Source organism: Charadrius vociferus, unplaced genomic scaffold (assembly GCF_000708025.1).
Source record: "Charadrius vociferus isolate BGI_N301 unplaced genomic scaffold, ASM70802v2 scaffold50, whole genome shotgun sequence".
Classification (NCBI taxonomy): domain Eukaryota; kingdom Metazoa; phylum Chordata; class Aves; order Charadriiformes; family Charadriidae; genus Charadrius; species Charadrius vociferus.
In genome coordinates, this window is record NW_009646445.1 from 2,128,808 (window position 1) to 2,143,499 (window position 14,692).

The following is a 14,692-nucleotide window of genomic DNA, read 5'->3' on the forward strand; positions in this document are numbered from 1 at the left end:
TTCATTTCAGACTCCGTATAAAACATCGCGTGGTGAGAAATCCACGCACTCAGTAGAAACAAAACATGAGAAAGATCACTGAATCTGTACTACTATTCACTACAAAAGAAAAGCTTTAGTTTTAAAATATGAAGAGCTGCCTAAAAAGGCAGTTGATTCAGTTATGTTGCGTACACTACATAAAATGAAACTTCAGAAGCCTAACCTGGGGCTATCAACGGACATAAGTCAACAGAATAAAACTGAGAGTTTTATTCAAAGCTGAAAAGAGAGTATGTTCAATACTAAACACTTGAACATTTCCAGACAGAAATCCATCAGATTTACATTTTAGGGGTGAAAATATGGACAGGGAAAGAAGCAAACCTGTCTATACTGACTTTTGGAAAGCTAGGACGTTTTAAGCCGCTCTGCAGTTTGGAATATTATATTAATCCCAATGCAAGACACCTGCAGAAAAATTATAGATGAGACAGCTAAAAGATATTAGAGTTATTAGTATTTCTCAAATATTAAAACGAGAACAGCTGTCCTTTTTTGCAGTTTTTCCCCTAGATTTGGCCTACTGTAACAAAGGCACTGCCATGCTGATGCTGTCGGGATATCTAAACACTATGGACTTAAGTGCTTTCAATGCTAACTAGTATCACTTCACAGGCTGAAGTAGTAGATCCCTCTTTGGCAAGATAATGTAATAAAAGGCAAAGCAAATCTACAAGGCTGTGGCCAAGTACTGGACTTGATAAAAAAAAGCTACTAAGATGTAATGAGGAAGATGACATATTTAATAGATAAAATCTGTCTGACTTTTTTAGTTAAGTGCTATGCAAAGTTCTGTCCTTTTACATCTTTACTTTCTTATGTATCCTAACATAAGTTAACACCAGCAAGCAGAAAGAAATCTAACATATCTGATGAGGATGAGGTGGGGGTTTTTCTGTTTATTTAAAACAAATTGTAAGTAGTACTTAGCATTTTCAATTGTAAAGCAAACAGCATGTTTTCACTCCAGTCTTTGTAGATTCCGGCTCTTAAATTTTGTTTGTATGTAGGAATGATCCACTCAATCTGACAAATCTCCCACCTACAGTATTTTGGCCCTTCACTATTACTACACTTTAGATGTGTGCTTTACCAGATCATAGGAAGAAACCGGAACTGGGGAAACAGCTGTCCTTCTGTGACACACATCACTAAGTGAAAGGTGGAAAAAACCCCCACCTTTATTTACTCCCCAAGCAAAGCCAAAACAAATCTGTGACCAAATTTGCTCCAAAAGATTTTTTGTATGTATAGAAGTGACAAAAAATAATTTCCATTTGAGCCAAGATTCATTTTATAACAAGATACTTCAGAAGCCATATCTTAGATTAACTCCGCATGAAAACTAAATTAAAATGTTTTAAAGGAATTTTAAATGCAGAGGTAGGGAACAGATGAGAGGTAAAAAGAGAGAGAGCTCTTTCAGAGGTCTACACGCACCACCTTGCAGAGATGTAGACAGCAGGATTAGGGAAACATAGCAGGTAAATGCCTGGTCTCATCTTCATATACCTTTGAATTACGACTGTGCTCAAGAAAGAAAGGTTTAAGAGATGGTATGTGTAGGCACATTGCTTTCTCCCAGTGCTGACGTTTGGGTCAGCTCATGCTGCCAAGCAGCTGATCATGAAGCACTTACAAGGCACAGACCCCAACTCCTCTAGATATTTGCCCAGGTGATGTTTAAGGGTTTAAAAGGAAAATCCACTTTCTTTTCAGGAAGACCAAATCACTTCAGAACACTGGATTTTTGATACAGTCCATACAGATTTAGACTCTGTTTCAGGTTGCTTTTTTAGCCATATTCTTCGTTTGATCAATATATTTCCAAGTCTGTTTTAGAAGCAAATATTCTGAAATGGATTAGGGGACTCTCAACACCCTGATTTTGTGGCAGTGCTATACCAGGGATGTAACTCCTTATAGTGCAAGCACAAATGAGGCATTAAACTTACTTTTCCAAAGAAGCCTTTGAAGAACTTCCTTTCCTGGAGGAACAGGGGGGACAAGTCGAGCGCTATTACTGTAGGTAGCTAAAATGTCCCAGGGTTTCAAACCAACAAGCACACACAAGAATAGGGTTTGGAGGGAAAGGAAGGGGTTTTTAGAGTTATCCATGAGAAGGTGCGACAGGCAAATGTGAAAATAATCCCATGAAAATGCAGATCAAAGGGCACACACACAATTCTAACAAGCTATTGCCCTGAAATTGGTGGAAAGAAGAGAACCTCAGCCCCAATTTCATGCAAAGTGGTTACTTTATTTTCACTCTCCCTGGTTTAGTCCCTTTTAGTTAGGTTATAAACCAAACTTGGCAGCAGACATGGTGGTTAAACAATTAAAGTACTGTATAGGCTCTTGTGAAATGCAAAGTTCTAACTCCAGAATTACAGTTAATAAAAAAAAATCTTTCCCAAAGCAAATGCTTTGTAAGCTGGAGAAGAATGTATGGCTGGTATAAAGTAGGGTTAAACACTGCTTCATTTTACTCCATTAATTTGTTGCTTTCGTTTACGTGCTACTCCTACACTTCACATCTTATGCAGTCTTCTCTGAACAGTGAGGAATTTCATTTTACCTTGTGGTACAACTACAACACAAGTGACATCCTTTCCTCTTTCACTCTCTCCAAAGCCTTCCAAGGCTTTATACAAGTATTTATACAAATACTAGATATTCATTCTACAGCTCTGAATTGATAGGCTGAACATGACCCCTTTAAAGTCAGCTCAGCCAGCAAGTGCAAAGACACCAAGAGATGAACTACAACTTCCTAAATTTCTTCAGCCTGGAAGCAATTATACCGATTGCCCAATTCACATTAAGGAAAAGGCAGCACACAATTTTAAGCGTATTTGCATGCAGTTTAGTCTACTGGCTTTATTTTGCTACCAGCCTGTGAAGAGAAAACTGCAAAATCTAAACCGATCTCCTGAGAGAATGCGTCACCAGGCCCAGTGCCCTGCGAGCACAGCCACACGCTGCTCCACATTTGAGGGAAGCTGGCACGAAGCATTTTGCTGTTCCTGCTAGCTTTCCAAATTGTTTCGCTTGTAAGAAAGCTATGGCGTAGTAGTAACGAGGAGGAGGTGGAAAATTGCAGATGAGACTGAGAGCACCTTTGTGACGGCCCCTGACCCCAAATTAACCCTGTGTCATTCCAACATGTTGATTGTTGATAACAATACTATATTAAAAATATTATTACAAATATCCTGAGGCAGTGTCTCCAGAATTGATTGATAAACAAGACTATATTTAAAACAAAGCTATGGTTCTGACGTAAGCCAACAAAAGCCAGGAAACACAAAGTTAAGAAGGGAGTGTCAATCTCGACTTCGCATTTCCTGACTTCTGTTGCTGTGTGCCTCTGCCTGACATCCTTCCACAGAGCTTTTTGCCGAGTATCTGTAACATATTAATGTCAACTCAGACACTGTATAACGAACATCTCTAAGTTCAGTCAGCTGAAAAGCTTAACAGTTTTTAGAGGCAGGAACGGTTATGTATTTGGACAGGATATGCTGAACACTAGGAGGGGAACTAATGGATTAATCACAGCGTTGTGTACATAATGAGAAGGGGTTGGATGCTGCTGCCAAGTTGAGCAATGACTATTGCATTACACTAAATAACAGCTTTTTAAAGATAGCAAAAGCTAAAGAGATTCACCAGAAGCTACCTCATTTTTAGGTGATGGTTAATTTTGCTCTCAGCAAAATGCTTGTTAAGATTATTTTTTTTTAAATAAACTAGAGAAGGTTAATGGAAAAGGCATCATGCAAAATGGTTTTTAAACAACACTAAGTTAATGTAGTTTAGAGATAACTAATGCATGTTTTAAAATATTAAATGTCTCTTTACCTGCTAAAACAAGAACATATATTAAAACAAATTCATCACTTAAAACAAAAAGTGGCAAGTTAGAAACCAATACTACGTGCTAAAGCTGATTTCAAATCAAAATATGACATGAGAGCGCATACTTTTGTCTTTATATGATGTTCCCGTACCTGAGTTAAATACACTTACAAGGCCCTTACAAAGTTATTTTCCACTTTGCACCGAATGTTTTAAATTCAGTGAATAGGTTCTGAAGAAATCATTCAGAGCTTAGTGTCCAAATACAAGGATGCTACCAGATATGAAATGTATACACAGTTAGTAATATATCCCTACTAAGGGGAAAATGTAAGCTACATTGGTAATATCCTAATAAGGGAAAAATGCAAGCTCCATTGGTAATATAAACCCATGTTAATAATAGACTGATAGCTGAATACACGGGTTTCTGATCTGTTAATGAGACTGCAGTGCCATTTCATCAGACACAAAATAGGGACATAACTAGAGTTTGTCTTCATGCATTCTACACAATATTATAAACTGCACTTTGTAGTATTGTTGGTGTGCAATTTCAGAGCTATAAAACTGTAATAACAGAACACAGTATGGATGAGGGATTCTCTAGCTAAAAGTGGTGTCTTTTACTTGGTTGTCAATTAAACAATGCCTCAATAACATGCTCATCATCATCTGGTTTCAAGTTCTCCAAGATGCAACACTCAAAAACAATTATGCCACCTCAAACGAGCAGGTAATAAGAAAACCTTGAAAGGTTATTTCCCACAATAAAAAGACAGAAAGATTTGTTTGCATCTTTTCTTTCAAAAAGCAAAGCAGAAATTAAGCTATTCCTAAAACCAAGAATAACACTGTTCTGTATTCTTCTTGAGAAATTCCATAAAAATGTTTTTAAATCCATTAGTCAACCCTAAAAAAGAACAGACTTCAGCTCCTCAAAAGGATTACCAACTGTTGGAGAATAAGAATTAAAAGGGAAAAAAATATATATCTATTAAAATAAGTAAAGCTAGACAGAACTTAATTTTTATAAGCCACAAAATACAAGAATTCAACAATTCTGTCTCAGAGAACAGAACTATTACTTATTGACTGGATTTGATTTATACAACCTACACATTACCTGCAGAGAAAACAGCAAAGATTAAAATAAGCCACGTACATTTCGATGTAGTTTAACCATAAGAGAAATTGGACTTCACTTTTCATAAGATAGGCTTTCAGTTTGAGCACTGCAGCTCAAACCTGTAATTCTTTCAAGACCAAGAGAAAGCCCATCAAAATAACCGAGTACTTCGAAAGACAGACTTCCAAAAGAACAAACTGTTTTCTTATCACATTCCTTGCATGCTGAAACATCGTCCAGTGGTTTGGCTTTTGCTAATTAAGAGAGCATATTGTGGAGAAAAGAGCTTTCAGTAACAGTAGAGTGCTAAAGAAATGCCCCCAGTTTAAAACCTACATGCTGGGGTTGCGGGGCAGGGGTTGAATTGCAGTAAGCAGCTCCAAATGAACCTTGGATCTGATGGAGTTGAGCAACTAAAGCGTACAAAGTAGTTTCAGTAATCTGAATCTTCCTCTTGGGGCCCAATGAGAATTTCACCTCTGCTTCTCAACTTCCAACACTGACAAAGGAGACAATGCAAATCGCAATCGCAAGAGACATGCGCTTGTGTCTAATTTATATATAGATATCAAAAACTTCAAACAGCAGAAGAAATCAAAGCTATCTGAAGCAAAAATGTTAAGTTTATGAGAATGGGTAACTTGATGCCATTCACAATTTGGAATAACAACATAGCACAGAATAGGGAAATGAAATTATTTACTTCCAAAGAATGCACTGTAAAAGTTCGGTATCCAAGTCTGACATTTGAATCAATAATGCCGGTGATCAAGAATCACAATCCTGGAATTATCCAGATTCCAGAAGAAATTGGGCGTTATGCTTTTACCGTGTCTCATTATTTATAAGCTTAGCTACACTTAACTGGCTTGTGGGCTTAAAGTTTATAAAAAAAAAATGCTAGAGAACAAATACTTCACAGCATAGCTCCCCAGAGAACAGAATGAGAGGAGTTGCATAAAGTAGATACTGCAACGTTTTTTGGTGTGCTAATAGAAAGTATTCTGATAGAACAAAAAGCAGAACGAGACAAAAACGGATGCAATTCATTATGTGGTCAGGACTTGCACTTTTAGCTACGTAAACTAAATCCATAGAACAAAGAAACTCATTTATATTTTGTGTGGCCCTTTTTATTAAAAATCAATCACCAATCACTGTTGGACTGAATAGGAACAGATGGGATGCGGCTTTAACAGGTTGCTATACATTAGCTGAGAGAGAAAAGAATGAAAAGACTTGATTTTAATCAGAGCACTAAACCAATTCAGAAACTTTACAGCACAACAGAAGGAAGAAAAGATAACCTATAATCCTCTGTTGTGTGCTAGGAAGAAGGGAAGAACAGGTTTAGTTGGAAGGCATTTGAGCTCTTGGCATTTGGTGAGGGGAAAAAAGTGATGTCCAGTAGCAGATGATCTTAAACTAGCAAAGGTGCAGTAGAAGTGTTTGATGTACTTTCCATAATTTTGTTGAGCTACTAGGATACAAGAGTTTCTTCCGCTAAAGGCATCGCTGAAGAATGTATATAGCTGAGACTGTGTATAGCTAAGACACATAAGAGAAATGATGAAAAGGATCGCAGTTCTCTATCTCCATTCAGACTTCAAATTTTAATTCCCTTTCTCCTTCTCTTCTCTTCAATGCTGTCTTAGCCTCAGTTCCTTGATAGATTGATCATTGCCTTTCTGGAGTTTTCTGTTTCCGCAGGATTTTGCGATATTATTACTGCAGGAAAGAGATGACAAGCCCTCTTCAAATGAGCCACAAAAGTACAAAGAGCTTTGAACGAGTGCCATTGACAGGAGCAAACGTTCACAGAAGCCAAACTAAGAGCAGCCCACTTCATGACATACCAGAATTAGGCAGCCGTCAGGCCACTCTGAGCAGATGCAAGCCAGATTATTACATGCATGACTACAATGTTGCAGTGCATTAGAAAAAAAGCAGCCTAAATCAAGTAATATTTTGTATAACGGTGAATTAAGTCACTATTAAAGTGGCAGGCAACAGAGGGAGAGAGAGAGGGAGAGGAAAAGAGAGAGAGAAAGAACCGTTAAAAACAATGGTTGAAGTCCCACGTGGGTACCAACTTAGCCTGAAAGGTCACAGAGGATTTTTACACATTTGTTTTGCAAATAGTTTCTGCAAGTAGAAAGCACAGTTGTAACTCTCTCCCTCTCATCATCAGATTAGCACGTCCCCCTAACTGCAGCAGTGCTCTCAAACCGGCCAACTGTTCTCCTAACGTGGGTCAAAAGTTCAGTCTTTAGCTGGGGCGCTGCCACCGCACGGACCTTTTCCAGTAACGCTCACAGCCCCAAAGCCAACTTTTTCCATGAAACAAATATACATACAGATTTCAGTCTCTTCACAGCATCTTCACAGATATGCATTCCTCTGGATTCATCCACTTCGACATGTCCCAAGTACTGCAGGAAAGAGAGGAGGGGGAGAAAAGCTTAATAGCAGCTCCTTATTGAACTCACTGGGTTTAAAAATCCAATCTCTGAATCCATCTCCGTACAGCTGGGATGACAGACATTAACAGCCCTTTGCTGGCCTTCTTTTGAGACCTGTATTTGGAGGTTTGACTTTGTATGTATACTGGGCACTGGCACCATTAGAAATGCATAACGCATCTAGAAATTTTGAGGGAAAGACAGTCTCCCCTTACCCAGGGAAAAAATGAAATGGAAAAGTAGAACTATATTTTGCTGCTTATTCAGCATGAGCTTTAGTCACTTTTTTTACTAGCAGAGCATGAAAACCTTAATTTATTCACAGTCATCTATTGACTTGTTTTTTAATGATGATAAATATATTTAGTATTGAAAACTGAATTATGCTACATAGTAAGATAACCAAATATATTTGAATGTTCATGTCCAAATATAAGAAATGTCAATGTTACAAACAAAAAAAAAAAAATTTTTTTTTCTCCCCCATCCCCCCTTTTAAAAAATTCTAAACCAAAATTGTTAATGTTCAACACCAGGCTCTTATGCGAACACCAAAACATTCAATCTCACAAAAATTTTTTAAAAATATCAGTTTTCATATATTCATCTTATCACTACTTTAAAAAAAAAAACACCACCACAACAAAATGTGTTTATTGAAACTGCAAGTTTCAAACCTTTTAAATTAATAACCCAGAATAATATTAGCCTATAGCAAAAGTGATTTCAAGAAATAAATTGGAGTGTAGTGCTCAGGGTACTATGAATAGTTTCATTTTACATTCTTGAGGCAGGGGGGAGGAAAGCTCTAAGTTTTCCAATGTCTCCCTACCTTTTCTAATCCTAGTTCTTTTTGATAGGGGAAGGAAAGGTTGTCTCAGAAACATTCACATCCTTATTCAAAGCACTTAACTCTTGAGGAAAACTACAGAAACTCATTTAATGAAAGCTTTCTGAAGTTTTGTAATAAGAGGTATAGGTCAAAGAAACTTTGCCAATTTACATGGCATTGTAAGAATTGTATGCAATTCAGCATTTATATTCTAGACTAGCTAGAGAGTGAAGAAATGTGTTTAAAGTATCAGAATCAATACTTGTGTCAGTTAATGCAGTAGTAAACCTGGGTTTAATAATCTCTTGAGAAGTCCCACTCCATCACAGAATATTCTGTCATGAGTTACCTGAAATCTCTGAGTTTTTGCTTCATTAATTAGAATACCATATTGAACTAGATGGTTAAAAAAAATATTTTTCTCTGTAGCACCATATTGAAGCGCTCTGTAAGCCTAATATAACAGATTCAACTACACGGACAAACTCAGGCCATTTTAAAGATTTAATAGAATTTTGAAAGTTGAGGGTTTTTTCACGCAAGGCAACATGCTCCAAAAGAGGAAACTCACCCTACATATCATTAAGCTGCTGGAAGATTTAAAAGATCTGAAGTGACAGGGGGCTTTAACATTAAATCTCACTATGTGGCTTTTAAAACAGAGTAAATGTAGATGGAACAATTCTGCAAGAAGTTCATTTAAACCAGCCCTCACAGCTGGAGAAGAGCTTGAAAAATAAATTGCATAGAAGCTACAAGGTAAAGAAAAGAGATTTGACACTTTAGAGCTTTTTCAAAATGAGCTCTGCAAGGCTGATACTCTGTAATTGAATGCTGGAGCTGCCAAAACAGCAACTGTACTCCCCCAGCTGAGCTTGCTGAACACTTGCGCAAGATCTTAATTTCTCCAGAGCACACACTAACTAGAAAATTTTTAATCCTAAAAAAAAAAAAACCAAAACCCACAAATATTAACCACTAAAGGTGCATTTACTCTATGTCTGCAAGTACATATTTACACCAACAATTATTGTAGGTGGATCTTCTGCCATGACTCCTTTGGAAGTTCCAGAGATGCAGAAATTCTGTGGTTGTGTATATTTGTCAGGGGGAAGTTTTGAGTTTAGTAACTTAATAAAGTTTGTCAACTTCTCTTTAAAAAGGGGGGGCATGCAGACAGGAACAAAGCTGATGTTTATAGAGGACAGAAAAAAAAAAAAGCTGTATGCACAGAATGAGCCATCTAGTTTGCATGATCATTGAGTAAAGTATCATACAAATAGAGGACAACTTCTGGATTTTCTGAGCTATCTGCACATCTCATTTACCTCAGTGTAGGCAAAAATGTTTCCAACCAAGGATCCAAACCATTCAGTCCCTGTACTTGGCAACCTGCCTTTTGCTTGGGAAAGGGAGAAACAGAGCAGGGTAAATATTGCCTCATGTCACACTCCAAAACAGACAACCATTTTCCCCTGTGTTGCCAAACCTCTATTCAAGGCCCATGCTCCAACTTTCAGCAATCAGTCATGCCACTGCTGCTAGAGACAGCAAGTTTAGCTGCAGTTTTCAATACTGCTTCCACTCCAGTGAATGGGGACATTATTGCACATATCAAGTGCATCTACCCACACCAAAAGGGTACAATCCACAGACCTCATTGGGCATCAATCAATTCTGAATGATAAAAGAAATTACACTGCCACACAATACTTCTTTATGATATAGAGGACAAAAGGTGCTTTGTTTGCACTTACACTTTAAGCCCTCCATCAAAAAAAAAACCCCAACTTGTTCTTCCCATTGCACCATTTTTGCAGAAGCGAGCAGCTCATCACTATCAGTATCAGTGGCTTGTACATTTTACAGGCAGTTTCAAAATTCTTCCTGGGTTTTTTTTCTAGGGTGGGGTGGTGGTGTGTTAATTCCTTATAGATACCAACATCATTTTAGGTTTCTTTCTTGGAAAAAAAAAAAAAAAAAATCAAAACCAACACCTTTCAACTGTATAATCAGAACGCTGTGGTCCTCTTCATTTTTTAACCAAGTCTCCCTTAAGCAGCAGGTCCTCTTCCAAGTCTTCAGGCTTATTTCTAAAAACTCCTCCCCACCCCCCCAGGCTGAGAGTAGATATACATGGCTCCTGTATTTGATCAGTGCTATGATAGTTACCTGACTTTTAATGGGTAGTAATCAAAGACGTAAATATTTCTTCAAGAAACTTGGCAAGCAGTTATGCTAGACAGACTTTTTCTAGTACCCTTACATTTTAATCAGAAGGGTTAAATAGCAATTATATCACTACCTAACATTAAATTTGAAATATAAGCTCAACTTACTAGTGCAGCAGCATATTACGAATGACATCAAAGTTAAGAAAGAAAATACAGCTGCTAGTTAGATTAAGTCACGATCTGCTCCTCACAGCCTGAAATGGAAGTGAAACACCAGAATTCAGGACTTAACAAAAATAAACCATCACCAAACTCTGTTGTCCCACCACAGGAAAGAGATTGCACAGAAACCACTTTAAAAAGCATATACAAAAGTCCCACACTTCTATACACAACCTTTCAGGATCTCTGGAAGGAATTTCCCTTTCAAATTAAAGGAGAAGAAACACACTGTGAAGTGCCTGGGCAGCGACTTGTCCTATATAAGTAAAATCCCATGCAAATCCATCACGGCACTTTACTACAAACACACTCAAGGACTGGGACGCATAATTACTGGGTGCACAAAATCGATGTGAGCTGCATAAGCAATACCATGGTGGCTGATGACTTTGCAGAAGAGTAAGGAAGAGGGTACCCCAGACATATTTGCAAAGAGCGCTCCTTGTCACAAGGATTGCTGCAGCCAGCGTTCCTGGAGACAGTGAGTACTTTTCCATCATGAGAGTGCACATAGTAGGAATGCAGTATTAATATTGAATGCATTCCTACTTAATTTCCATAGCAACCAATGAATGATAGTCATGACTTCAGCAATTCTCAGCCATAAGATGTTCTGTATGAGATTTTATCGTTATACCAGAAATTAACCACCAATGCTTTTACGGAAAGCTAAAATCCTTGTGGGCAGTCCACATACAAAGTAACATAAAATAAAACTGTAATCCAAATAAAATACTTTCAGGGGCTGTTGGAGAACCCCTTAACAAAGACATTTTTAATTAGAACTATTGCTTATATTAGCATTTTCAGAAAAAAAAAAAAAAAGATTAGATGATGGTAAGGCAAGTAATTAAAAAAAAAAAAGCCAACCTTTCCCTGTTCACCTCTGGGCTTTATGTTCTCTTTTACAGAGGGTGGTGTTCTATATCAATCTCAAGTCAAACAGAAAGCAATCAAATCAGCAACAAGTTAAACTGGCACGTAGCAAAATGCCCTTAGAACTCAAAAAGTACTTGAGAAACTTTATTCTTTTAAAACATTTTAAACCTTTCCCAACTTCATGTAAAAATGAACAACTTAAGCTACCTTATCAAGTGTTTTTGGTGAGGCTGTCCTACTGCCTTTCCCCAAATATCCACTATTGAAATTGCTCCTAAAAAAAATACCAAGGGCTAATGTATCAGATCAGAAACAAAACAAACCTACCATCCGCATCCTAGTACAAGAAATACTGCCCTGATCATCTTTCTTTGTTTTCATTTCTTTCACAAATACTTGGCCAACTCAGTTTTCAAAATTTCAAAGTTCAACAAAGCTGGCACAAAGGAAGATCCTTCACCCAAACTCCTTCCACTAGGAGAGCTCACTCGGGCCGGTTTTGTTTATTCAAGCCCGGTCATATGCTACTGCAGCCTCTCTTCCAAACAGACGCACCTACACAAATCACTGAAGTTCCCTCTGTAACAGCAGATGTTCACATGCCTGTTTTATTTGCAATAACAGATTAGGTTCTTCAGATTACATCTGAAACTAGATGGATGCAGGAAATGAGCATACTCTAAGTCTTGGCCAAGGTGTCCCACGCTAGGGAACCAGCTGCCATAGAGAGAAGCACACCACCATTGCCTTGGTATTTTTCCTATAGGCAGCGACATTCCTCTTTCTTCCTCTGTTTAAGTACTATTCTCTCTACAACTAGGGTATTATTTGTAAGACTGACTACTTGGCATCTGCAAGTGTAGATGTGCTTCTGGAACTGCTGTTGCTCAAGAATTAAAGCCTGAGCTCCACAGTTTCACAGTGAAATACTGTCCTGCAACTAGATATAAGCTTAAATCCAGAAAGCCTGGATATGTCTTAAAGCTGAGCTACTTTTCCACTGACTTCTGTAAGATTTACATTCCAATGTTCAGTAGTTTATTTCTCTCCTCTCTCACACCCATGCTCATGCTTTTTAAATTTATTGTTTTGAAACAGATGTTTGCTTAAACAGAGTTGTAGAAGCAGAGACACCACACTCCACGATTAAGCATCAACAAACAAAATAAGCTTAATTCTGCTTAGTCAAAGCTACAGGTTAGTTACGATGCTATACATGTCCCTATTAGGGTCCAACTTCTTCCACTTCCCTAAGTGACCAGAAATGAAAATGTCTTATCAACCTGTTAAAACCCCCAAATCAGGAGCTCGAACAGCCTGTGACTGCTGAATGACTCTGAATAGCGGGGGTCAAAAGAATCTAACTCTAAAAACGAAGCAGTGTCTATACCAGTAGTTCTCCGTGTCTCTTCACATCACACCCACGTAAAAGCTACACTGTGCATTTCACTTACTGGTTCTCTTATCATATTTATCAGCGCGAACAGAAACAACGCTGTAAGGGAATAACAAACATTTTCCCTTAGGACTATTGAAGACGAAGTAGCAAAGCTCAGTACAGGATACACAAACGCTATCTTCTTCTTCATATTCTCACAAATCCCTAAAATGAGGCAGAGAAGGAACTCAAGAGGTTATGTAGGACACCACTTGCCTCAAGGCAGGATCTACTTCCACATCTACAGAGAGAAGCCAGCCTTGAAGTATTATGACATTTCTGTAACGGGAGATCGATAGGGTAGACCTTCTACTCTGGAGCTTACATGCCTCACTGTTAGAAAGGGAGGTTGCTTTGCTGAGCTGCTGTTATCAGTGCCTATCCTAAATTTCCCTTGATGAGGCTTGACCCCACTATTTCTCCTAGTCCTTTACAGCTTCATGGAGGTACTGTTACACTTAGGTTTTCAATTGTTCACTCTGACGTGCAATTCCTACTTTTCCAGGAATTCAGCATTAGTAAATATATTTAAAATCTTCTTAAAAAAAAAAAAGAAAATCAAGTGTTGATAGCACAAAGTTTTATAAACACGCTGCACAGGTGCACATTGTACCTTTTCTTCAAGTCCTGCAAACAATTCAGTTTCCATTTATGACACTGGAAATACCCTAGTTTTAAAAACCAAACCACCCAGAATTAAAAACCCAATGAAAACTTTATTTCCAACACTTAAATTGCATTTAAAATAAATATTTCTGCAAGGACATCCAAACCATTTTTATAAATCTAAACATTAATAGTCATATCTCTAAAACAATTTGAAGTTTACTAAACAATTCATGAATTTCACCTTGGCCAAAGCCTGGAGGGTTTAAAAACTGAATAAGAAGCTTAATTTAAAAATTCTTCTTTGCAAGGCTATTCAAACAAAACTAAGGGCTGGACACAAGTGTGAAAAGTTTAAAGATGAAGGATTGCATTACATTCCTTTTAATCATGACAAAAATGCAGAGGAATATATTTGAGGCAAGTCTCATACCTGCTTTTATAATCACAATTCTTTTATAATTAGCTGTCTTAAAGATTTTTTTCCTGCGATCTTAAATGCTTTAGGATTTTAAAAATGTACCTTTGCTTGCTGCTGGGTTAGCATTCAATAGGAATGGTTATTGTTCATTGCTAACATCAATGCATGCCTTAAGAGGTAGGGATTTGTAGTGTTTAATGTGTAAGGCCGTGCAACATTTCAGAAATCAGCAGATTTGTCACATTAACTTCTTAAAAATACTTAACATAGTTTCCAAAGACTATTCAAGCATCTCAAGCTTTCACAGTCAAAAATATCACATGCCTAATTTAAAGGCACTTCAGCATTTAAGTCTTTAAACTCTTTCACAGCTACTATTATTTCAAACTAGAAGTGCATTTAAGACATAAAATAAAAGCCACAGTTACCGGTGCTGAGTACCAGCCTCTCTGATCTGGAGGAACAGAATCACATGCAAGCTGTATTTATAAACTGATTGAAAATAAGATGTTCTTTTTAATATGAGATTTATAAATTAGACATTAAGCAACAAAGTTCAACATTAAAGACGACAACTGGGCAGCTACGAGCAGTGCGAGAGCTCACAAAGTGACAGAAATGACCTT

General features: G+C 37.6%; 1 protein-coding gene across 4 annotated transcripts in view; it reads right to left on the reverse strand.

The window, feature by feature from the left end:
- NUMB (numb homolog (Drosophila)) overlaps window positions 1–14,692 on the reverse strand; it is a 36,085-nt gene that overhangs the window by 16,111 nt on the left and 5,282 nt on the right. For 2 of the 4 annotated variants that reach the window (XM_009882362.1, XM_009882346.1), the window contains exons 2-3: window positions 7,390–7,464; window positions 1,998–2,030 (exon numbers count right to left, since the gene is read on the reverse strand). In XM_009882362.1, coding sequence (XP_009880664.1) covers window positions 1,998–2,030; window positions 7,390–7,464 — 108 coding nt within the window. The remainder of the gene's footprint in view (window positions 1–1,997; window positions 2,031–7,389; window positions 7,465–14,692) is intronic. The other 2 variants (XM_009882370.1, XM_009882353.1) reach the window with 1 other exon arrangement.